The sequence below is a fragment of the Puma concolor genome, chromosome A1, assembly GCF_028749965.1.
Source record: "Puma concolor isolate L17-30 chromosome A1, mPumCon1.1.hap2, whole genome shotgun sequence".
NCBI classification, from domain to species: Eukaryota; Metazoa; Chordata; class Mammalia; order Carnivora; family Felidae; genus Puma; species Puma concolor.
In genome coordinates, this window is record NC_141667.1 from 235,179,980 (window position 1) to 235,206,497 (window position 26,518).

At 43.1% G+C, this 26,518-nt stretch overlaps 1 protein-coding gene and 2 pseudogenes across 4 annotated transcripts in view; 2 read left to right on the forward strand and 1 right to left on the reverse strand.

The window, feature by feature from the left end:
* The window catches only part of LNX2 (ligand of numb-protein X 2), an 81,342-nt gene that overhangs the window by 33,464 nt on the left and 21,360 nt on the right, over nt 1-26,518 (forward strand). For all 4 annotated transcript variants that reach the window (XM_086714658.1, XM_086714659.1, XM_086714644.1 and 1 more), the window contains exons 2-4: nt 10,191-10,678; nt 21,701-21,948; nt 23,148-23,347. In XM_086714658.1, the coding sequence (XP_086570784.1) occupies nt 10,272-10,678; nt 21,701-21,948; nt 23,148-23,347 (855 nt within the window). In that variant the 5' untranslated portion in view covers nt 10,191-10,271. The remainder of the gene's footprint in view (nt 1-10,190; nt 10,679-21,700; nt 21,949-23,147; nt 23,348-26,518) is intronic.
* On the reverse strand, nt 18,662-19,278 carry LOC147584871 (RAD51-associated protein 1 pseudogene; annotated as a pseudogene).
* Nucleotides 20,495-20,708, forward strand: LOC112861919 (U2 spliceosomal RNA; annotated as a pseudogene).

Genomic DNA, 26,518 nt, shown 5'->3' on the forward strand with positions numbered 1-26,518 from the left:
TTGTTTAAGTAGTTTGGCGTAGCCAGAGGGTGGAATGTCAGGAAATGAAACTAAAGGAGGCAGATGTAGAAGGTTTAAGTAGCAGGCTGAAGAATTTGGCTTTCGCTTTGTGGTTAGCAGTTGGAGCCTACAGAAGGGTGTTAAGAAAATAAGATCACCATTGTGGGGCTGCTGGTGCTGTAAAGGGTGGATGGTTGAGGAGGAACGGGACTGTGATCCCTGTTGAGGGATTAGAAAAACGACAGGTGCGACGAGCCATGTGGCCTACTCTGGGAGGAGTGGTGGGGATGGAGGGTAGAGAACGCACAAGTAACATGTTCTGGAGGGGGAAGTGGTGGGAACTTGGTGACTGGGGGTGGAAAATGAGGCAGAGAGGGAGAGAAACAGGACTCTCTGGTTCTAGTTAAAGGGTACTGGGCGTCTAGAAGTGCCATTGGGAAGTGTGGTAATAGGATCATTTAGAGGGAAATAATGACATGGGTTTTGAACATAAGTGTGAGTCAGCTATACAGGAACTGAGACAATTATTTAATAACTTGGGAGAAAAATAAAGGTAGGTCTGTTCTCAGAGTGTATTCGGAAGAAATGGTAACCATTTTATTAAAAACTATACAAATAAAGAAAATAGAGGCATATCTTTATCTCATCTTATTATGGAGGAGGGGTAAGAGGAGTGGAAGGATGTTTAAAGGGAAAAATGTATTCATTTGCATGAAAATGGGCAACTTCTTTATGTCGGTGGGCACACAGGCCCACGGGATGCCTGGGAAAAGAAATTACGATCTGATAAAGAGCTTTTATCTTAATATATGGAGTTCCTATCAGGAAAAAGACTAAAATTCAATAGAAAAAAATGGGGCCAAGGATATAGAGCCCCTCACAAGACAATCAAGGCTAATAATCATATGAAGTTAGCTACAGCCAAAGAGATGCAAATTAAAGGAAAAATGAGATGTTACACTTGTATTTTCAATGGTCAGATGTATAAATATTAAAAAGAATAAAATTAACCAGGATTAGAACAGTTTGAGAGAAGTTAGCATGCTTATACGTTGCTGGTAGGAGCCAGAATTTTGTTGGCTCTCTGGGAGGGCAGTTTAGTGACATAAATCAGAAACTTTTTCACTGGGCCTGGCAACCTCACTTTCTTAGCATTTGCCTAAAGGAAATAGCTGCAAGGCTGTCACGAAAGAGTGGTACGTTGGATGAGAGAGAACCAGAACAGGCTGGTATAATTTAAGCCCAGGGAGCAAGGAGTTTCAAGGAGAGGAATTAGTAAATTACAGAGAGGTAAAGCGGAAGCTGGCCCTGAGAAGTGATCAGGAGGTCTGGCAGTTAGACACTTCAGACCGCAAAAGCAGTCTTGGGCTGGTGGAGATGGGAAGCTCTTTGTGTAAAAAATTGGAGATTGCACTCACGGGCTCACATTCCAGAAATATTGGGGGTGAATTGAAGGTGGGGGAAGCGGTAATAGTCGACAGATCTCCCATTTTCACGTTTAAAACTGTGGAGACGTGAACTGCCTTTATGGGGAGGGGAGAGACTTAGAGGTGGGAGAGAGAGGAGAAAACTGACAAAGGTTGACAAAGGTGTGGGATATTGAGCCCAGGTAGAGGGAAGTTCATCTGCAGATCGGGAAGGAGGAGGTCTGTTGCAAGGAGCAAGGAGTTAAGGCTGTGTGTAGATACAGTAATAACCTGGTACATATGGAGGTTTGGTTAAGGAGCAGGACGTGCTGTCACCTCGGATAGTCTTCCAGTTCATCCCAGGATTCAGGATTTTCCCCCTTTTCCATTTGGCACAGTTTCTGAAAAGAACTGTCTGTGCTCTAATTGCTGTCTTCCAATTTTCTCTTGAACTCTTTCCAGGAAGCTTTTGCCCTCATTCCACCAAAACTCTGTATCAAGGTCACTGGTGAATTCCATGTGGCTAAATCCAAGGCTTACTCAGTCCTAATCTTATTTTACTTGCCGGCAGGATTTAACACAGTCGATTCTTCCCTCCTCCTTGAAGCACTTGGTTTATTTCGTTTCTCCACACCATGCTTTCCTGATTTCCTTCCTACCCTAACAGCCACTCCCCTTCAGTTTGGTCCCCCCCCTTATCTCCCAGACTTCATAGTACTGGAATGTCCTAGGACTCAGTCTGCTGGCTTCTTTGCTACTTACCACTCATCCACTCTCCTTTGGGGATCTTTTCCTATCTGATGGCTTTCCATACACTGATGCTTCCTAAATTTGTATCACCGGCCCAATCCTCCCTCTTGAGGCGGGCGGTGTAGTTAACTGCCTACTCAGAGTCTCTACTTGGAGATCTGATAGCCATATCAAACTTAAGATGTTCAAACTTGGGTATAGCCATTAAAGCTACCCTCTTACAGACTTGCATCTCAGTGACGTTCATTCTCTTTTTCCAGTTCAGACCAGACACCTTGGAATCATTTTTGACCTCTACCCCCCCCGCCTTTGACCTCTAACACCCCCCCCCCCCCCGCATCAGCCCACACACTCATCTTATTCTTTGGCAAATCATATCGGTCTGTCTTCAGAATATGTCCAGAACGGAGTCGCTTCTCATGATCTCAGTCATGTCTGCCTGGTTCTTACAACAGTCATCTCTTGCTTAGACGGTTTCAGTAGGCTCCTAATTGCTTCTACCTTTGGCCTCTTCTCAGCATAGCAGCCACAGCGATCCTGTTGAGGTACTTAGAGTAAAAGCCAAAGTTGTACCATAAGCCCGCAAGATTTAGTTAGCCCCAGTTACCATTCTGACCCGTTTTCTTCTGTCTGCCTTGTTTGTGTCTTCCACGCTGGCCTCTTTACTGTTCACTGAACACGCCAGGCACGTTCTCCCCTCCAGGCCTTTATGCTTACTATCTATTGCATTCGTCTGGAACAGGCGCCTTTATACCAGATACCTGCGTGGCCTTCTAGTTACTTCCTTTTGGTTTTAACTGAAGTGCCACCTTCACAGTGAGCTTTTTGGCTGATGGCTCCACCTAGAAAGCCACCCTTCTCCCAGCGCTGTGCCTTCCCTGTCATACTTGCTTTCTCTTTCTGGCTGTTGTAACATTTTTAGCTTCACAGTAATCCTATGTTGTAAGCAAAATTCCATTGCTGTTTTACACACTAGGAGCCTGAGATTTATAGACGTTTAAGTGCTGTGCACATCACGACGTCACGTTGGTACTGAGTGAGTGAGAGGGCCAGATTTTGAACCCAGACCTCAAACTCTGCAAACTCTAACTCCAGGGACTCTTCTGATGCTTTTCACTCCCTTGGGTAATTGAGAGTTAGTGGAGAAGTTGCGATCCACAGTCACTGAAACTAGGCATTTTTGAAAAGACCTTCAAGTTAAGAATTTATCAGTCGCTTGAAAACAAGTGTTTTCTGTATTTTACTGTGCAGGAAGTTAAATGTTTGAAAGTTTTCATCCTTTAGAAGAACACAGATGATTTAATTTAATAAAATCAGAACACTTGCCTTTGAATGTAATAGAAAGAAGCATCTAAATGATACCCAGCAGGTCAAGTCCGAGGTAAAACCGAACCGGTAAAAACGGTAGCTCCCTCTCACCACCTGCCCTGCACCGTTCAGGTATGTGCAACACTTGGGAATTTGTGACGCCAAGATGTTAGACATTGCCCCAACTCAGCTGGCGGTGAGGAGTGCAGGTGGGAAGAGCCCACGTGTTGCAGGAGTCTATCTTCCCTGGAATAAAGTTCTTTCCACAGAGGTCTTTGGTTACTGGCAGAGGTTTGTCTGGATACTTAGCCGTCCAGACACGTTTAGCATTCCATATGGTATGTTTCTTTTTCGAAATAGTTTTATATCAATTCTGTTTTTAAACTACTCTAAGGTAACATAATTTAGTAGGGCTTTCTAAAATACAGCTTTCGGGGGCGTCTGGGTGGCTCAGTCAGTTAAACCTCCAACTTTGGCTCAGGTCAGGATCTCGCGGTTCGTGGGTTCAAGCCCCACGTCGGGCTCTGTGCGGACGGCTCGGAGCCTGGAGCCTGCTTCGGAGTCTGTGTCTCCCTCTCTCTCTGCCCCTCCCCTGCTCGCTCTCGCTCGCTCTCTCTCAAAAATAAATAAACATTAAAAATAAAATAAAATACAGCTTTAGTATCACTATCTGAGCCTGTAGGAAATGGGAAGGTAATGCAGTTTGGTTTTGGCCTTTATCTTTTTTTTTGCATTTGAAAGTTTGTCAGTATAGCTTAACGGTTCAAAATTAGAAGACTAAAGGTAGAAGGACATTTGACACTTGTTAATTCTCTGCTAGCCACAATTTAACCTCCATTTCATAGGGTAAGATACTGAAATTGACAGAAGCAATAACAAATGTGTGGACTAAAAGGTAAATATGACCTATCACTAAGTATTTGGTTATATATAAAAAAAGAATCACAAGAATTTTAGGTCTACATTTAACTCCGTGTGTGTGTGTGTGAGAGAGAGAGATCAGTTAGTATTTAGGAAAAGCTGACAGTTTATACGCAGGAAGCCAAGGCTTCGGAATATATATGATATACTAACAAATAGTAGACATTGGATAAACATTTGGTGAATGAAAGAATTAATTACGTAGTGACCTAGTTACCCAGCTGGCGTAGAGCTTAGAGCCTAAGTTTCATAGCTTCTAGCATTTTCTGCTTACCTTATTAATTTTCTGGATTATTAAATAGGGTACACGTAACTACAAGTGGCACCTTGAGAATTTTATGTTTTATTTTTTAATTTATATTTTGCATCTTAAGAATTTTAACATGGTTTTTCAAATACCACAAGAAGAGGTAGACGAATAGCTAAGTGTGCTGAATTACAGCTTTATATAGAAAAATGAGAGAATCATATATGTGGAATTGTTGGAAACTGCTCTTTGGTCGTTTTCCTGGTGACACGGAATAGGAAATAAGTTTTGATTAATTTAAGAACAGGATTTATGTAAGGCTGTCATAGAGTATGCTAAGCATTTCTGTGCAGCTAAATAAGACACGCTTCTTGCAGTAGGAAAAGGCTCTGGGAAAGGAACTTTATTCCGGGAAAGACAGACGCCCCCAGTGTAGGCTCATCTCAACAATTTACCTTTTTGAGTTTGTGTCTTTGTTGAAAGTCGTGTTGGTTATTGACGGGTACTTCTTGTGAAAGAAGACTGTTAGAACCCGTCAGTGCTCTGTACTCGTTCTCACAGTGTGACCCAGGATCCCTTACTCTCTTCCATTGAGCCCACGAGGTCAAAACTGTTTCCCCAATCATGCGAAAACATTATCTGCCTTTTCCACCATCATTCTCTGATGAGTGTCTAATGGAGTTTCCAGAGGATGCATGTGATCTCACAACAGATTGAAAACAGAAACAGATTTGAGACTCCAGGTTTGCAGAGATGAAAAACAACTGCCTCTCTTCTCACTGTATTTTTTGTTTTGGAAAAAGAAATGTTATTTTTCATAAGAATCTTGGCATGTAACAGGTTTGTTGTTTTATTAACAAATGAGTATTTCAAGATTTTAGTCAATTGCGTTGTCATTTCAAGAATATTATCTAAGTGGAATAATGTCCGCAGCCTTTTGGGTCTGGCTTTTTTCACTCCGCATCATTCTTTGGAGATAATTCCAGGTTGTGTGTAGCAATCATAATTCATTCTTTTTTATTGCTGAGAACTGTTCTGTAGGACAGATGTACCATGGTTGTTTACCCACCCACCCGGTGAAGGATGCCTGGGTTGTTTCTAGTTGGGGGCCATTGCAAATAAAGATGCACAGGCTAACGAGTGAATATAAGTTTTCATTGCTCTGGAATAAGCTGAACAGTAGCCTCACGTTAGTTCTTTAAGAAACCGCCAGACTCGTCCAGAGTGGGTAAAGGGTTTCTTAGGTGTAAAAGTTTGACATCCACTGCCTTGTACGAAGGCGGTTGTCAAAACTAGTCCGTAACATACACAGTAAGAAAAGTTTCAGGGGCGCCTGGGTGGCTCAGTCTGCTGAGCGTCCAGCTTCGGCTCAGGTCACGATCTCACAGTTCATGAGTTCGAGCCCCGCATCGGGCTCTGTGCTGCCAGCCTGCTTCGGCTTCTATGTCTCCGTCTCTCTCTGCCCCTCCCCTGCTCTTTCTCTCTCAAAAATAAATAAACATTTAAAAAATTTTAAAAAAGAAAAGTTTCTTGTGTTGATAGCATCAGGTAAGAAAATAACTTTTTAAAATTCTCAGACTTTTAAAGGCTAAAGGAAGTAATGTCTCATTCTCTGTAGTCATAGAGCAGGGTCCAGCATGTTGACTGCTTTGCAGTGCCGTGAATAAAAAACGTGCAAGGTTTTCTCCTATATACTTATATAGAGATATTATACATTTTAGGACTCTTGAACATTTCAGGCTCAAGCATGAGCCTGAGAACAAATTTTTTTTTAGTGCATAATATGTGCCAAGAACGGGGAATACAAGAGATAAAGAAGATACTATCTTTACCCTCAGAGAGCTGAGAAGACAGATAAGAAGGCAAATGTTGTAATTGCTGAAATGAAGGTATATGTAAAGAGCAGCAAGGTCGTAAGGGGAGGGAGATGTCCCCGAGACCAGGAAGGAGGCTGAAGGGATTCGACAGAGCAAGTAGCGTCTAAGTAGGAGTTTGCCCGAAGGAAGGACACGTAAGGAGAGTCTGAGCCTCTCGGCGTTGATGAGTCAAAGGAGCCATAGGAGTTTCCCATCCAACCATACTGTGCTGGTAATCCTTAGCTCATTGTCTTTTTCCCTGGGCTGGATCTCCTAGGTTAGGGACCCCGAGGATTCCTTCAGTCTGAGTTAAAAATAACCTCAAGGGAAATCTGAATAATACACAGTTTTGGAGTTTGCAAATTGACTAAGAAAAAGCATAGCTCTTCTGAGAGTATCTGTGATGCACCAGGATATACTTGTCTCAGCAGGAAGAGCAAGCCTGTTACTTGTAACTGGAGTCAGGTAGAAAATACTGCCTTCTCACTCCCTTTCCATTGTACTGCCTGCTTTTCAAGATATTATTTAAAATGCGTTGTAATATTCCCAGCCGATTTAATAGCCTCTGTCTCTTTACTCTTCCTGGAATATTAGCTAAACAGATGACGTAGTTTTGTAAAGATACACATTATACTACATTTTATCTTTGTATTATGAAAGGTATTTAAGACTATTATTTATGTAACATATTTTAATATTTCAGATTGTGCTCACAGAATATCTGAAATCAAAATTATATGTAAACACAGACATATCCTCCTGTAAACATAGATGTGCTTCTGGCCACCTAGATGTAGCAAGAGTGCTCAAGCAAATTGTCACTTGTGTGGTCTTTGAGCATTTACTGAGCCCCTCCGTGGGAGGTCCAGCTCTTAAGGACCTCGTAGGTTAGTGTGAGAAGTGGTACATAAGGTGTTGGAGTGGATTTGCACACAAAGAAGGAATGAAGTCATCTGCCCGGCTTGGGAGTAGAGGGGTGGGATTAGGGGTTGGAAAGACAGGATCAGGCTGCCTTTGTCCTTAACAAAATTCATACACTAAGGCTTTCATGAAATGCCTCTCTTCTTTCTTATAATTACTTAATTTACTTTTGGGTTATTTTGAAGCGAGAAAGAACTAGATTTATCTCTCTTATCTCTTACCAAGTAATTATAAGTTGTTTGGCTTTTTGCAAATCATAAAATCTGTCTGAACTTTTGTTTCTTTAATGATAGTAATAATAGCTAATACTTATATAGCACCTATTATGTGCCAGGCTCTGTTGTACACACACACACACACACACAGACACACACACACACACACACACACACACACTTATTTATTCTATCAGCCCTTTGAAATAGGCACTATTATTACCCCCATTTTACATCTGAGAAGGAAGCCGACACAGAGACATTTGGGAAGGTCACAAAGCTAGTAAGTGACAAGAGTGAAGATTTGAACCCTCACGGACCGGCTTGAGTATGTGCTCTTAACTGCTTGTGCTATACAGCCTCACAGTTCTTTAGTCAGTATTTCTATGCTGACCACATGTTAGTGATCTACACATGATAATTTTTCACTTAATATTTGTTTCATGGTAGCAGAGGTATTTCGGGGGTGGAGATAATGCTGTTATTTGGTGTTTCAAATGGGAACATGTTATTTTTCCACATGAAAAGATTGTGTGATAAATAATCAAAGAACTAAAAGTCATTTAGAGACTCAGAAAATAGCTAAAACATAATAGTCTGAAGAGAGATGCTGTCTTAGTCATTATGTGGGAGGCTAGAATTGCAGTATATTTTCCTGAGGAAGAGAAAAATTAGAATAAACATTATCACAAAGAAAGAAGAGCCAAGGATATGTGAATTTTCTTGCTAATTGGGTCAGGAGTAAGAGTCTGGGTACATTCTGTAGTAGGATACCCGGTCTGTCTGCCTGGGATAAATGATGTTTCTCCCCTTAATCTCACAGACCTGCACTGACGTTTAACAAGTTATGATGCCCAGCGGGTAAAGAACCAGCCTCGTGAGTTACAAGAAGCACTTGCTCTCTTCATGTTGGTGCTGATACGAGGTTAAGTCACAGGCTGCTGCTGTCATTACTTTATCAAGTAATTTTTCAAAACAAACAGTTGATTGCAGATCAGTCCTCCCCTCTGAATCCTGTCCCATCCGTTCATCATTTATGGCCGTTCTTGTCACCTTGGTTGAAATGTTAATGTTGTCTCTCTAGTAAATACCCCAAATAAATAAAACAGTAAGTGCCTAAGTGTGATGGGAGGAGAATTTCGTCATTGAAACAAATGTCGGGAGCATTAACGTGGTGTCCTACCCTCTCCGTTCTTCGGGCGGGGAGACCCGAGCTTTGTGATTCCCCCGCCCCGAGTGTGTCGGGCCTCGGGTATCGTGATCTGCCGTGTACTCCTCAAGCGTGTCTTGTGCTCAGAAGCCCCTGAGACTGCAGAGAGGCTCTTGCCCGGCTCTGGCTGGCTGACATGCCCCGTCCCGACTCATAGCACACGTTCTCCCCCTGTGGAAAGTATTTCCGGCTCTAAAGCCAAACTTGAGTTAGATGCCACCTAATTCATCTCTCTCCGTATTCACGTAACAGCATTCTTAGCATGCTTATGATGCTTTCTTAGAGTATACTGAATTTTAATAATGAGTTTTCTTAACTGTCCTCTCTCTACCTCTCCTGTCTCCTTGGTCACTGTTTGGCACATACTGGAGGCTGTAAATATTTACAGAAGATGAATATAGACAGCTGCTGCCTTTGGGGTTGATTTTTAACCCCCGGGTGCTGCTGGGGAGGGGGAGGGGAGCATTCCTTACTAGCCTCGCACTAAACGGGCGAGGCCGTCATGAGAGTCTTAAGGCTGGAGAGGAGAGAAACACACACACACACACACACACACACACACACACACACACACACACATTGCTGCTTTGAGTAAGCAAGAAGAAATCCAAGTGTGGAATAATAGGAGGTGGAATCGTAATTTATAACACATGTTATCTAATTGAATTACGGTGGGCCTCTTCCTCTAATGGCATAAAAGAGTATTGCACTTTATGGAGTTTGCACAGATGCTGTTTATGTATGCCGTGCGGTCGTATATTTCTATAAACTGTGCTACAGAGAGAGAATATTCAAATCGTACATATTTTAAAATCCGTATTTTCGAAACAGTGCAGGGCAAAGGTCGTTTTTTAAACAGGCACCGAATTATCTTTGAGACTACGTTGCAAAGACAGCCTTTGGTATTGCCTTGCAAGTGCATAAAACCAGAAGCAAAGAACCTTGGCTGAGACGACGGATGCAGATGTATTGCGCGGTATACCTCGGTTTGCATTATTATCATGCCGCGTAGATTAATTGGCTTTAAAAACTACCATTGAGCAGTGAAGTACTGGAGGATTTCAGTCCGTAAAACAAATGGAGTTTTTCTTATGTGTCACCGTAGGTGGCATCTTTGCTTTTGATCACAAGTTCTGTTTTCACCGAGAACTGGGCAACGCAGGTCACTCTTCGCCAGCTGGCAAATTCATTAATTTACTTGTTGGGCTTTCATGGCTAATTTATCACCCGATCTGATTATTTTTGTTTTGTTTTATTTTACTTTACTTCTTTACGGAAGATGTCAACCAGCATTGACACTTTTTAGCCTGACTTGATCGATAGTAATTACTTTTTTGATTTGTTCTGTCTGTCCAGAAAAACCCTGGTTTGAGCCAGATACACCTGACGCGGAAGTCGAACGTACGAAGATACAGAGACCGCTTTGGTTGACTCACAATGGGAACGACAAGTGAGGAGCTGGTGTCCGTGGAGCAGACCTCTTCGTCCTCCTTCAACCCTCTGTGTTTCGAATGCGGCCAACAGCACTGGACACGAGAGAACCACCTGTACAATTACCAGAACGAGGTGGACGACGACCTCGTCTGCCATATCTGCCTCCAGCCTCTGCTGCAGCCACTGGACACCCCCTGTGGACACACGTTCTGCTGCAAGTGCCTCCGAAACTTCTTACAGGAGAAGGATTTCTGTCCGCTGGACCGGAAACGGCTGCACTTCAAGTCGTGTAAGAAGTCTAGTATTCTGGTTCACAAGCTTCTGGACAAGTTGCTAGTGCTGTGTCCGTTTTCTTCAGCGTGCCAAGATGTGATGCAGCGCTGTGATCTGGAGGCACACCTTAAAAACAGGTAAGCGAAAGCCGCGAAGGAAAGAGAAGGAAGTCTAGGTTTTGGCCCCAGGTTGCTCCAACAAAGAGAAACGTCATGAAGAGCACCACGGCATCGGGAAGTACAGGGACAAGTCAAGAGAGGCAATACGTAGGTGGTGTGGGATGGCATTTCATATGCTGGTTTATCAGAGACGTGGATACAAAAACTAGAGGGAGGAAGCGCCTGCTAACGTTTTGCTGGTATAATGTGAGGCTGTTACGTTCACATGGGTAGCAAGATACAGTGACAGACTTTTCCCGAGGCGGTTTGGCAGTTTGTTTCAAAAACCGTGAAGGGAGCTTATTATCCTAAGAAAATAACTCAGAAGAAGGAAAAAATTGTATATGAAGCTGTGCTCACTGCAACACTGTGCAGAGCTCAATGCATCAGAGACTAATTACAGTAGGGAAGGGTCAAAACTATCATAGTGCATCAACTCCATCAACTCCCCGGGATATGATGCAGACAGTACAAATGGTAATTTTGTTGCAACATGGAAATGAGTGTACGAGATTTTATTTGCCCACGTCTTCTAAAGATCTGTATTCAAGAACTAGATTGAATAAGAACTAGGGGTTAGAAACTTTAAACCATTTAGTGGGGATTTTTGTTCTAATAAAGCTTTTGAAAAGGTTAAGTAGTTTGCTGATTATTTAGTGGGTTTTAGAATTTGGCTTTGATAAAAGACTTGATCTTTAAAATTATTTGTATACCCTGGGGCGCCTGGGTGGCTCGGTCGGTTGAGCGTCCAACTCTTGATTTTGGCTCAGGTCATGATCTCACGGTTCGTGAGTCCAAGCCCTGCGTCGGGCTCTATGATGACAGCTCAGAGCCACGCTTTGGATTCTGTGTCTCCCTCTCTTTCTGCCCCTCCTCTGCTCACGCTGTCTGCCTGCCTGTCTCTCTCTCTCTCTCTCTCTCCCACCCTCTCAAAAATAATAAATAAACATTAAAAACAAATCAAAAAAATAAAATTACTTATACCCTTAGGAAGGGTTAAAATACATCTCTTTTGTCTTACGTATGTAGAATCACATACTGTGACAGAAATAAATGTACTGATTTATAGGTTTCAGAGTTAAGCCGCTTGGAAAGTATAGAGCTGTGATTGCCGTGGAAAACTTCACAGTACCACACATGAGAGGTTTACAAATAATCGTGCAAGTCTGGTATGGAACAGCTCATCTTTATACTCCCACCTAAAATCAGGACTGGAGATTATCTAATCTAATCCCCTCACTTTATAAATCAGGAAACCGAGTCCCAAAGATTTAGAGCTAGTTAATGGTATGGTAAGTTAGCCTAACCTTCTAATATTCTTCTTTCCCGCTCCAATACACCATGCTGACTTTACCACAGGTCAGACCAGCTTCTCTACCACCACATGGTAGTAAAAGCCTCCTATAGACATGAGTATATGTGGTCATTCTGCTCGTACACATCGGTGTCGTAAAATGAGGGCACTCATTAGAAATAGTTAAGATATATGAGAAAGAACAAAATGCTATTGGGACCCCATCAAAATAGAAAGCTTCTGCACAGCGAAGGAAACAGTCAGCAAAACTAAAAGGCAACCGATGGAATGGGAGAAGATATTTGCAAACGACATATCAGATAAAGGGTTGGTATCCAAAACCTATAGAGAACTTACCAAACTCAACAACCCCAAAAAACAAATAATCCAGTGAAGAAATGGGCAAAAGACATGAATAGACACTTTGCCAAAGAAGACATCGAGATGGCCAGTCAACACATGAAAAAATGCTCAACATCACTCATCATCCAGGAAATTCAAATCAAAACCACCATGAGATTCCACCTCACACCTGTCAGAATGGCTAACATTAACAACTCAGGAAACAGCAGATATTGGTGAGGATGTGGAAAAAGGGGAACTCTTTTGCACTGTTGGTGGGAATGCCAGCTGGTGAGCCACCAGGGGAAAACAGTATGGAAAACATACTGGAAAACAGTATGGAGGTTTCTGAAAAAACTAACAATAGAACTATCCTTTGACCCAGCAATTGCACTACTAGGCATTTATCCACGGGATACAGGTGTGCTGTTTCGAAGGGACACATGCACCCCCATGTTTATAGCAGCACTATCGACAATAGCCAAAGTATGGAAAGAGCCCAGATGTCCATCGAGGGATGAATGTATAAAGAAGATGTGGTATATATATACAATGGAGTATTAGTTGGTAATCAAAAAGAATGAAATCTTGCCATTTGCAACTATGTGGATGGAACTGGAGGGTATTATGCTAAGTGAAATTAGTCAGAGAAAGACAAAAATCATATGACTTCACTCATATGAGGACTCTAAGAGACAAAACAGATGAATGTATGGGAAGGGAAACAAAAATAATATAAAAACAGGCAGGGGGACAAAACAGAAGAGACTCATAAATACGGAGAACAAACTGAGGGTTGCCGGAGGGGTTGTGGGAGGGGGGATGGGCTAAACAGGTAAGGGGCACTAAGGAATCTACTGAAATCATTGTTGCACCATGTGCTGACTAACTGGGACGTAAATTTGAACAATAAATACAATTAAAAGTCTTTTAAAAAGAAAGAACTAGATGTTACTAAAATGTCCGAAACATGAAGATTTACAGAAAAATTGTTCTCATCGAAGCTGTATTGTCTAGGAAGAGGCAAGAAAACGTGGGGTGGGGGGGGCGGGGGTGGATACAGAGACTTTCGAAGGTGCAGGTGGCCTTAGGGTTCTGTGTGTCCTCCGCCCCCAGCAGGGGTAGAATCGGAGCACAACAGCAGAGACCCTGTGCAAATCGACGCCAAACTTTTGAATATGGGATTCTGGGTTGGGTGTGCTTACGGCTGAGGTTGAGGAATATTTCAGGCTTATCGTATTTCTCTCAGTTGGATTACTGTTTTTAGGGTAATAGGTTTGTCTTGAGGCTCTTGTGGACATCAGTGATAGGATGTTAGAAGAACTGAACAAAGTCTCAGTTCGATACTAATTATTTTGAGAGCAATGAGGTAGACATTGCACAAATTTTTAGGAACATTCACTTAACTAAAATGCCCACAAGAATTTGGTATGTAGTCGAAGTATCATTAGTATTTTGGATCAAGCAGTTTATGGGAATTGCAAATTGTCCTTTCGTTTGTGAGCTGATAAAGGCTAAGCAGTTACGTCCGGTTGAAAGTTCCATTTTCCAAGTAAGCTTGTTAATATTTGAGCTACACATTTAATCATTTCCAAAGCATCTTAGGCCTGTGTAGTGAACGATACACTGGAAAAGGTGAATGATTTGCTTGACATAAACAGCTAAGAGTGACTACTGATTATCAAAAATAAAAAGATAAAGTATAAAATATAATTTTTTTAACTTTATTTTCTTAAATTTTTTTTATTTTTTTAACGTTTATTTTTGAGACAGAGAGAGACAGAGCATGAACGGGAGAGGGTCAGAGAGAGGGAGACACAGAATCTGAAACAGGCTCCAGGCTCTGAGCTGTCAGCACAGAGCACGATGTGGGGCTCAAACTCACGGACCACGAGATCATGACCTGAGCCCGTCGGATGCTTAACCAACTGAGCCACCCAGGCGCCCCTTAAACTTTATTTTTTGAAAGAGAGAGAGAGAGAGCCAGCTAGGTAGGGGCAGAGAGAGAGGGAGAGAGAGAGAATCCTAAGCAGGCTCCAAACTGTCAGCACAGAACCTGATGTGGGAATTGATCTCATGAACCGTGAGATCATGACCTGAGCCAAGATCAAGAGTCAGACGCTTAACCAACTGAGCCACCCAGGTGCCCCTAAAATATACTTTTTTTATTGTTTATTTTGAGAGAGAGAGGGAGAGAATGCAAGCAGGGGACAGGCAGAGAGAGGGGGGAGACAGGGAATCTGAAGCAGGCTCTGTGACAGCAGCACAGAGCCCTACGCAGGGCTCAAACTCTCAAACCATGAGATGGTGACCTGTGCTGAAGTCAGATGCTTAACCTATTGAGCCACCCAGACGCCCCTAAAATATAATTTTTATACCCCATTTGAACAGATATATGTTGAACAGCCCTACCTTCTTCTAATTTCTCAATGAAAAATGTTGATGTTAAGTAGTCTCTGCAAGCTGATAGCAAGTTAGAATCTAATGCTAGGTTGTAAATTCTTTGAAGCACAGCCCCAGGTCTTTCCTGGTCTTTGCATTCCCTTGCCCCAAACTGACCCTCAAGCTAATGTTTTTCCAATGAAATTGTTAATCTGTTTTCTGAGTACCCATTGCTGAGAAACTAACCCGCCCCAAATATAATGACATAAGCATTTGATTCTGCTCGTGGATTCTGTGGGTCAGGGATTCAGACAGAGCACAGCAGGGTGACTTCTCCCTGTTATGTGACATCCGGGCTGCAGCAGAGAAGAGCTGAAAGCCAGGACTGTAGCATCTGGAACTGGAGATCTTCATTCACGTGTCTGGGACGCTGACGGAGGTAACTGTGGAGACACAGGCTCAGCGAGGCGAGCCTACAGGTGGCCTCTCCAGCCTGCTGGCCTCCAGGATTGAAAGTTCTTAAGTGGCACTCAGTGTTCCAGTGAGTAAGGCAGAAGAAGCCGCATGGCCGTGTAGGAACCAGCCTTGAAGTCACGTAGCGTCCCTTTTGCTGTCACTCTGTTTGAAGCAGTCCACCCTGGGCTTCACTTCAGACATTTGCAGCTGTGTTTTAAAACCCACACAGACAGGCAAACGAGTGATACATTGAGTCACAGAGTGTGATTATTCTGACTGTGGCATCTCCGCACACAGTCTCGCTCATTTGATAGCAATTGACAAGTTTCATTAAAACTCAGCATTTCAGCATCAGCAACAGTGATCCATTGTATAAAAGCTACATGACTATCATATGTCTTTGTAAGCTTTTTAGGATTTGGAAATCTCTCGTTTTTTTTTAATTAATTTATTTTTGAGAGAGAGAGAGAGAGAGAGAGAGAGAGATGGAACGGAGGAGGGGCAGCGAGAGAGAGAGAGAGAGAGAGAGAGAGAATCCCAAGCAAGCTCTGAGCTGTCAGCACAGAGCCTGATGTGGGGCTCAAGCTCACAAACCATGAGATCATGACCTGAGCCGAAACCAAGAGTCAGACACTTAACCAGCTGAGCCACCCAGGATTTGGAAATCTCTTAATTATTAATAGAAATATGGCATTCAGAGTAGTTTGCATAAATCTGGTAATTTTGAGTTTAAAATTAACTTCCCTATTGGAATAAAATTCTGCTCTTAAGAAATCTGCCTCGGGGCGCCTGGGTGGCGCAGTCGGTTAAGCGTCCGACTTCAGCCAGGTCACGATCTCGCGTTCCGTGAGTTCGAGCCCCGCGTCAGGCTCTGGGCTGATGGCTCGGAGCCTGGAGCCTGTTTCCGATTCTGTGTCTCCCTCTCTCTCTGCCCCTCCCCCGTTCATGCTCTGTCTTTCTCTGTCCCAAAAATAAATACAAATGTTGAAAAAAAAAATTAAAAAAAAAAAAAAAAAAAAAAAAGAAATCTGCCTCAATTTGAGAACAGCTGATATTTTCTTCTATCGCTAAAAGTAGATATTTATGAAAGGTGAATTTGTTCTTTACTAAAATTACTAGTTATTAAGTGATTATATATTAGTAAAACAATGAAGAATTTCTAAAGACATGGGAAAGTGCTCATCTTTGAATGGAAAAATAAAGCTCTTAAGAAATATTCTCCATTAAGTATATAACATTTTTGTAATTACTTTGTGCAATTCTGCCCACCGATATCAACTATAAAACCTTACCTCTCTCCTTCTCTACCCCTCTTCCCCGCCTCACCCCCAATAATTTAGCATTATACCTGATGGTAATTGTACATGTCAATTTTTTGTTGTTGTTAAATTGAGCATTTGTGTCCTCGTTTGTGGCAAAGTTCCAAACCCTTGTTTCCTCTTAAAGCTTATAGTTTAATATTATTGTAAAAGGTTAGTACAATCGAGAGAAAACATTTAAAGAAGTCTTTTTTCCATGCCGAGAGCTTTTCTAGTTCATCAGATGGTTTCAAAGCCTTTAGAGGTACGGGTGGGTTGAGGCCAGGTTGCTCTGTTAAGTTCACAGTTTAACTTAGAGGGAAGTTCCTGTTTGGCAGACTCTTCACCGGCATTCTTCTCTTACGTGTAATATAAAAAGCGGATGCATATTTGCAAATCATATAGCTGATGAGAGTATCCAGAATAAAGAATTTTTACAACTCAACAAAAAGGCAAGGAATCCACAATTTTAAATGGGCAAAGAATTTGAACAGATATTTTTCCAAAGAAGATTATTTAAATGGCTAGTAAGCACATGAATAAATGCTCAACATCATTGGTCCATTCCTATAATGGGTTGTTTGTCTTTTTGTAAGTTGTAAGCATATATATATATATATATATATATATATACAGTGTGTATACACACGCACACATATGTACATATGTTTGTGTATATATATATGTATATATTTATATTCTGTATATAAATACATATTCTGTATACTAGACGATTATCAAATATACGATTTGCAAATGTTTTCTTTTGTTCTGTTGGGTGTCCCTTCACTTTCCTGTGCCCTTTGAAGGACAAACAGGTTTAATCTTTTTTTCTTTTAAATGTTTATTTATTTTTGAGACCGAGAGAGACAGAGCATGAACGGGGGAGGGGCAGAGAGAGAGGGAGACACAGAATTGGAAGCAGGCTCCAGGCTCTGAGCCATCAGCCCAGAGCCCGACGCGGGGCTCGAACTCACGGACCGTGAGATCGTGACCTGAGCTGAAGTCAGACGCTTAACCGACTAAGCCACCCAGGCGCCCCCAAACAGGTTTAATCTTTATGAAGTCCGGTTTTTCTGTGTTTTCTTTATTTGCTTATGCTTTTAGTGTCATAGCCAGGAAATCACTCCCTAATGCAGGGTCACAAAGATTTACACCTGTTGTCTTCTAAGACTTTTATGATAGTCTTTGATCCATTTTTAATTAATTGTGATTGGAGAACATGATGTGTCTACTTCAATCCTTATTTAAATTATATTGAGGCTTTTTTCTTTTTGCAATATTCATTTAATCATGAAACAGACAGATGGATGCATCAGTGTCAAGGAAAAGAGCGTATCAAAACCTTTTCACTTTCATTAAAGGTTTTGACAATGAGAGCTTTATGAAATGTCACTAAAGTCTATTTGCTATACAAAAAACATCTACTTCTAAGTAGGAGACCTATGCCATTTAGAGCAACCATTTTAATGTGTAGAATAGTTCTGAATTCTTTCTGTAAAAATATTTGGCTAAACGATGAAACATCTTTGGAACAAAATTGACAGTGTAACTTAAGTAAGATTTCAGAAATGTCTCCTGGAAAAACTGGGAATATTTCCTTTTGCCAGGCAAACTCTGAACAGTTTAGGTGGTAAGGGGCCATAAATCAGACAAAGCTAAAAAGGAACATCGTGTTACTAGAAAAAACGGCCTGTAATGTGGATGTCCTCCATGTCCAACTGACAGCCACTTAATGGCGATGACTTATTATATGCAAGAAAAACAGAACATGTTCTTCAGCAGGAAATGACATTACAGATAGTTCTTGAAAATAAACCTCTTAGCAAAGCCCTAAATAGCTTCAAAGAGCATCAGCACAGAATGGGTGAAGATAATTTATATGATGTTAAAGGATTCCTTTATATATTCTAATACCTTCCTTTTTAAAAAAATTTTTTTAACATGTATTCAATTTTGAGAGACAGAGACAGAGCATGAGTGGGGGAGGCTCCAGGCTCCGAGCTGTCGGCACAGAGCCCGACGTGGGGCTCGAACTCAGGAACCATGAAACCATGAGATCGTGACCTGAGCTGAAGTCGGGACGCTTAACCGACTGAGCCACCCAGGCGCCCCTAGTACCTTCCTTAAATAGAAACACGCATCACACATAAACACTTTAAACACTGATTCTCTTAATCAAACGTTCCTTTACGACCACACTTGGCTACGAGCGCCATTTGGGTGCAGAGGTTTAACTCCCGCTGCTCTGGACAAGCCAAGATGGGGACTGATTTGGACACTTAGCGGACACTCGTGCCCCTGGGCCCCTGCTGCTGCTGCTCCGTCTGCCCACCGCTGGTGGGACCCACCTAGGTTTTTCGCTTCCAGTTGACGGGCTGCGTATTTGTTATGTTTTCCTGGCGGCCTCCAGAGAGTTGCACTTGGATTTAGGTTTCTTCTCCTTTTTTTTTTTTTTTTTTATTTTTTTTATTTCTTGAACTTTACCTTTCCCATCGGGAAATCTCCGTCCTACCCTCCCTGTCCCTGCAATCAGAATCGTCCTCAGACTCCCTTGTCCAGTCCAGAGTCCTTAGCGCTGCCCCCATCACTGCGTACCCTTGTCTCTTGTGCCACAACTTCCCACGCTGCTCTTCTTCTCCCTGGAACACCCGAAAATCCTCTCCCTCGGTCGTCTTTCCCAGATCTGAATCATCACCGGCTACACAGCATTTGGAGATACGGGGAGACTTAGCCCCGGTTTCCGTTTCGCTGTTGCCACGTTTTTCTCTGCCTTTATCTTCTTTAAAACTTTTTTTTTTTAACATTTATTTATTTTTTTGAGACAGAGCATGAACGGGGGAGGGTCAGAGAGAGGGAGACACAGAATCTGAAACAGGCTCCAGGCTCTGAGCTGTCAGCACAGAGCCCGACGCGGGGCTCAAACTCACAGACCGCGAGATCATGACCTGAGCTGAAGTCGGCCGCTTAACCGACTGAGCCACCCAGGCGCCCCTCTCTGCCTTTATCTTGAGCCGCCTCCATATCAACTGTTAGAGTTCCTTCACCGACAGGGCTAGTGTGGCTCCCAGTCTCTCTGGCAGAGCGTGTTGTCTAAAGCCAGCCTTTTGCGGGGGTTTCCTCTTGTGGTGGATGTCTTCTTTCGGGAGCCCCTTTCTGGAGGTTTTGGTGTTTCTAGTTTTCACTCCTTTGGTGGTGTTCTGGGCTTCTTACCCGAAGGTGCAGTTGTAAAAACAAGACCGGTCACTGCAGTCAGAGTCCTCATACTGTGAGTCGTTGACTGGTTTCTTAGGCCTCACAGACCACACCAGGGCCCCTTTCAAGGCTGAAAAGTTTGCAGCCTTGAAGTTCTTGCCGGGGACAGTGTGCTGTCAATTCCCACCCCAACCCAGACGCCGGGAGCTCTCTGCCCCCTGCCATCAGCCCTCCAGTGAGGAGCACAGGTTTTGAATGGTCTCTCCCTCTCCTCTTTCCCCCCACAAGCCCTGTGAGTGTTAGCCCTCTTAGCCAGTTACTGACCGATTGGGATGTGGGTGGACCTGTCTTTACCTCTTGAACACTTAGAGTTTTCCTTATTTAAATTTATTCTTGCATAAGATAAGAGAGGCTTTAGAGTTACTTGGTGTGTAGGATTTTATAACCGTCAGCTAGGCTCTTTCCCAGCCATGCAACCTTCTGCTTATGCTTCCTTCCCGCTTCCTGTGCCTCGTCCATTTCCCCCATTGAAAAGCAGCTGTCACCCATGTAGATTGCATGCGTGATTTATATTCGGGGAATTCAATCTTTACCTACATTTTTAGTCTCAAGTGTGTTTTACGGTCTCAGTTTTGTTTTTTTTTATTGAATGAAATATTTTTAAAAGGCATTTCTCATTAAACTTGCTTACTTGACAACAGTCCTTTTTCTCAGTGATAGAGTTTTCCAAACGTTTCATCAGGCCCTTGCAGGATCATTTTCTGGAGTGCTGCACAACAACGCAGAAGGGAAAATCAGTTGTCCCCTTCCTTAACAAAGGTGAAGAGAATCGCTTCTCGACCTTTTGGCTAAGGTCAAGGGCAGTATCTGTTCTTATCAGTTTAACACAGGTGAAGAGAAAGCACGTAATGAAAGGTGAAGGAAGAAACTCTGTAAAGGTCCTTTTCAAGAACTTGGAAACCTACGACTTCTCTTTCATGTGTGAGGAGAAATGTATTGCTTTTACAGTTAAGAGGTAGCTTTCAGTTTTAGTTGAATTTAACCCAGTATTTGAGTTTTGTTGAAATTTTAGGTTTTTAAAAATACCGTCACTGAACGAAGTCTGTCGCCCTCGTCGTAAGACCACCAGCCACCGCGTGCACCACATGCAGCCTCAGCGGTGTCCGTGGAGCCGTGTTAGGGGCCAGGGGCATGTGTCTGGCTCTCCATCCTCTTTTCTCCTGCTCTTCCAGACTGGCCATTATTAGTCACTTTGTCCGGTCAGGATGTCAGATGCCCAAGAACTGGCGTTCTGATGTCCGTATCTAGAGACCATATTTCAGTGTTTAAACAAGCATCTGGCTGCCCTCTTTGTTTGCTTCCCTAAGCAAAAACAAGGAAGACAACCATTCTCATTTCTTGGTGCCTGTGCAAGTTTCCCAAGTGCTTGGCGTCTACTCTTCAGCCCACTTAGGATATCTGTGATGCCACTATCGTCGTTCTAAGTTTAAGAGCCAGACGTGTTTTCCTCTCCTTCTGTGTCCGTCAAAAGTTGTCGGGCCTTTGCCAGTAAGTGAGGGTGTGACGTTGGCCGTGACGGTGGAGAGGCGGAGTGCCTCTCAGGGTCCCCGTCGGGGTGCCAGGGCACATTGCGGAAGAGGATTGCTGTTGCTGCCCTGTGGTTAGGCCATTTAAGCTGCGGGAAAGGGTCCTGTGAGCAGAGTTGCAGAATAATATTTGCAGCTTAGTGCCAACCATACTGGGGTACGTATTTCTGGTACCCGTGTATATCTGAATGCAGTCTCTTTACTGAAGTGTTCTTTTGAGATACACACGGAACCGGGGTTTGCGCCAGTGCCTTCTTTTAAATTTGCTGTGTGGAGCGCTAAGGACTTCGTCTGCACAGAGATTAACACCAGAATCACATACCGCTTGCGGATGACGTCGAAGTAAGTTTTGCAGAGAAGCCATCGCTCTTCTGTTGCTGTGGCGCCAGCTGTGGATCGCTTTTGTCCTTTCGAATCGTCTGGGAACCGCCTGTTGCTCTCTTTCTAGATGTCCTGGAGCTGCTCATCGGAGACTTGCCCTAGAGAGGAGGAAGACTGGTAGAACTCAGACAGAGACTGAGAGTGAGAACGGACCCACTACAGTAGGCCCTCCAGGTACTTTATCCCCCGAGGCGGACTGCTCAGGGTCGGGCACGGCGCCTACCGAGCGGAACTGGATGCCGGCGTCCCTTCCCGCGTGGACCGAGGAGCCTGGCCTGGACAACCCCGCCTTCGAGGAGAACGCGGCTGCTGACAGTATGTGCCATTCAACTTCCTTCCGTTTTTCACGTCTTTTCAAATCAGACCTTTCCTTCCTTCCCACTCCTCGCTATTTACGTTCCCGACATGTGTTGTTTTTCCTCTTCAAAAAGTAATTTTATTGAGACATGATTCACATACCACATATTCACGCTTTAAGTGTACAATTCCGACAGTTTGCAGGTGAGAAACGGAACATGAATCTCACCCCGGGGACGCTTGTCCTTCCCCGCGCCTCTTCTGTTGTAGCCCACGGTCTCCCTCGTCGTTAACACGCTCCTTACTGTTTGTGTGTTTCAAAGCCTGTCGCTTCTTGACTAAGAAACCCACAGCATCAAGAACGACAGGAATGACACCTCAACTTAAGTGCTTATTCTGTGCCAAGCACTTCACATAGATTAACCGATTAACTATACCATTATTCCAAGATTTTTTTTTTTTTCTTTTAATGGTGAGGAAGGAGCCTGAGTCTTGAGAGATTAATTGGTCAAAGTCGGACAGCCACAAAATGGCCAGGGACACATCTGCCTCCAAGGCCGTGCTTCTTACTATTGCTGTCCTCGGGTCGCAGCCCCTGATCCGTCTTGATGGCCCACCAGGAAATAGAAAGCCTGCAGTCCAAGATCTTGGGCGTATCTTGATGGTTGGCCCTATGCCTTTACGTCTAAATATGATTTTCTCTTAGGAAAATTCTAAATTTTGCTACTAATTCAAATTTTCCCTTCCATGGTTATAGCACATTTTTCATCTCCTAACGCTCAATTCAAGACCCTCCTGTTCTTAGAGGTTGATGTAATTGTTTTTTTTTTTTTGTTTTGCTTTGTTTTTTTTAACGTACTGCCTTGCATTGTTTATAGTTGTTTCATGGTTCAAACTTTCTCTGATCAGGACAAGATGACATTGTCTGTATATGTCTTTATCAGATCACTGTGTCATCCCTAGTAATCTGATTCATAGCAGTTATTTATTGATTATTTACTGATCACCTTTCCAAGAGAAAGTGTTTTGATCCTCTTAACGTGTAGACGTTTTCTGTCATTCTTTTTCTTATCCAGTAATACTGCCTCGCCATTAATCATCTATTAACATAAGGTGATCACTTATGATAGATGATAACTTACTTACCTGAAGAGAATCAAAATATAAAACGTTTTTCTTTCCATCTATTTTTCTCTTTCTCGTTTTTAACCTGGCAGCTTTACAACAACCACTTAGTTTACCGGAAGGCGAAATTACCACGATTGAAATTCACCGATCTCATCCTTATATTCAGTTAGGAATGAGCATTGTGGGTGGCAATGAAACCCCGCTGATTAACATTGTCATCCAGGAAGTCTACCGGGACGGGATAATCGCCAGAGACGGGAGACTCCTTGCTGGAGACCAGATTCTTCAGGTATCAATTTTAATTATTTTGTGAACCTGCATCGCTTCGCTCTTATTCATAAATTTCAAGCTTAGAAAACTGACACTGTGGAGCCTGAAATCTACAAAGGTAAGTTTCACTGCTCTTACATGCACAACAGACCGGAATTTATCTGTAATTTTTCCTATTTCCCCGCACGCGTGGAACGTATTTTTTTTTTTTTTTCTCCCTACCTTAAATTCGATCCCGCGGTTGACTCCGTGCCTGTCCTCTGTGGGCCAGCTGGGTTCTTCCTGGCTCGGACTCCATGCTTGGCTATCTCAGGGCCACCCTCACTGCTGAAATTCTCTTGTCCCATTGGCTTTATCCCTAGTCCATTATACCGTCCATCAGTTACCTTCCTTGTCTGATTTATCCTTCTCTACGCTGATTACTGTGATCTAGAAAAGACAGACCGTGCGACACTAGCTGCTTAGAATTTATACCGTGGACTCAAGATAGAATTCAGAAAGGGCGGTCTCTTGTTGGCTCCCAAATGCGCTCTCCTCAACAAACAGCCTGACTCCGCACTAGGCCTCGATGCTCGCTTCTCCGCTCTTCTCTTTGAGGAGAAATAGCTACTCCCGCAGAAGATCTGGCTTGGGACGAGACGTTCTTGTAGTAGAGGGTTTGTTGACACTGAGGGTGTGGAGATGGTCAGAATCCTACTGCACAGGACTGGAGTTTCTGTGAACATTGGCCTGGATATATGACCCATACAAGTGTCCATGACACTTGAAGCTAAAAGAATGGATATATAGGAGAGAGAAGAAGTAGTCATGAATGAGAAAAGGTGCCTCTTGGGAACCCAAGCTCAAGGACTTTTGCCTCCTCAGTGTCACCGTTCAGTCCTTCACCGTGGTCTGTGGGTCTCCACCCCTCACTTCCATTTTCCCTGCCACCTCTCCGGTCTGTCCCCTCAGTGCTTCTCATCTACTCTAGTGGAATCAACACCCCGGCCTCCCCACTGTCTGCTCTGAAATCTGGCACGACCCCAGACCTCTTTTTACTTTAAGCGCTGACATTTCCTTGCTTTTCTCTTCACCGCTTAACACATAACCAATCACAGAAAATTATTTCAGTGTACTGTCTTTCTCTGGTGACTGCAGCCACCTTGATTGTACACATGGTACAGATCTGTGGATATGTACCCATAATGCTGTGCATGTAATAAGGGCCCAGGAGGGGCGCCTGGGTGGCTTAGTCAGTTTTGCATCCGGCTTCGGCTCAGGTCATGATCTCACAGTTTGTGAGTTCGAGCCCCGTGTCGGGCTCTGTGCCGACAGCTCAGATCCTGGAGCCTGTTTCAGATTCTGTGTCTCCCTCTCTCTCTGCTCCTCCCCTGCTCGTGCGCGCGCTCTCTCTCTCTCTCTCTCTCTCTCTCTCAAAAATAAATAAACATTAAAAATATATATATATAAATAAAAAATAAAATAAAAAATAAGTGCCCAGGAAATGCTTGCTGAATCAATAAAAGTGTGGATTTAGATATAATATCCTATCAGGAATAGCTGTCTGCTTTATTAAAGCAAAACTTAGAAAGGCTAGGATTTTTAGCTCTTGAAAAGAAACGTCCAGATGGGGAAAAAGACAAAATGGGCTCCCAGAGCAGCGAGGATTAACCTTTCCTGGGGGTTCCTGGCTTCGGTTTCCACTCCCGTCTGGATGCTGCGTCTTACAATATATCATTGACACTTTACCAGTCGGGCCCCACACCCCCCCTTCTTTGCCGTTCGCCTGGCTGACACAGACTGAACTTCTCGCGTTTTGTTTTTTACCAAATCCTAAGAGGGAATAGGAGAATACAGGAAGCATAACTAATCCAGCTTATGTAAAATCCATTTTCTGATCCTGCCATAGCCAGCTACTTACTGTCTTACTGTATTTGCTGTCATTTTATGATGTCAGTGCTCTGGTGGCATGAGGTTGGCACAGCTCTGTGGACACCTTACCTGCCTTCCTTCCTTCCCAGCTCCTGGTCCGCTGCTCCACGGAGGAAATCTTGTGGCCGATTCCCCAGGTGCATCGCCCCTGGCATTCTGATACCTTGGCGGTCAAGACCAGGAGAGCCAGACTGCCCTTTCCTGCAGCTTACATAGTGTTCTTTCTTTTTCCCCTCTTCTGGCCTTTCTAGCTATAATTAAGTGTACATGTATTTTTGTATGTTGTTCTTTGCTGCCAGCAATGTGCCGGTATTAACCTTTTTATACATTTCTCATCCTTTCTCTATATTTTAAAGGTAAAAACAAATGCTTTGTTCGTATTTGCATTTCTTGGAATGTAATTGAGGTTAAATAGCTTTCAGGTTTTGCTCGCTAATATATTTCATCTGTAAGGCTTTTTACCGTTCTGCTCTGGAGATTCGTTTAATAACACAACCGAGTCTGTATACCTCCAATAACAATCTAATTCTCTGAAATTATTGGCTGTAATTTTGGGAAGTAACTCAAGGCTGTAAATCCACATTGTAGACATTCCAGTGCGTTATTGTTGTTTATGGAGGCATACGTACCAACAACTCTAATAATGGCAATCTTAAATCCAGTTTAGTGATTTCAAATTGATACACGTATGTAAGTGATGAAGCACGGGAATCTTCCCCCAAAACCAAGAGCACACTGTATGCGCTGTATGTTAGCCAATTTGACAATAAATTATATTTAAAAGAAAGAAAGGAAAGAAAGAAAGAAGAAAGAGAGAGAGAAAGAGAAAGAAAGAAAGAAAGAAAGAAAGAAAGAAAGAAAGAAAGAAAGAAAAGAAAAGAAATGAAAAGCATGAGCAAATAACCTGATTAGTGAATTCACAAAGAGTCTCTTCTGCTGTGGGCCCTGACTTCTCATTGGCCTTTAACTGGCTTGTCATACTCACTGAGTAAAACCACACCCCTGCCCAAATATGGAGAAGTATTTATGATCGTTCAAAAGTGAACACTTGGAAAGAAGGCTACTTGGTATTTTTTTTACTACCTGGTCGTCTTACACTTTGTACAAGCTGCATAAATAGTACAGTATGAGCCAATTTGAAAATACCTTAGAATCGATACAATGGTCTGTTTCCAGACCAAAGAGCTAGCTGGCCTACGCTTTTAGTTCCGCAAACCATATGCAGTAACAGTGTGTGGCTTTGGTTTTCCAGCACACGCGTGCACACGCACACACACAC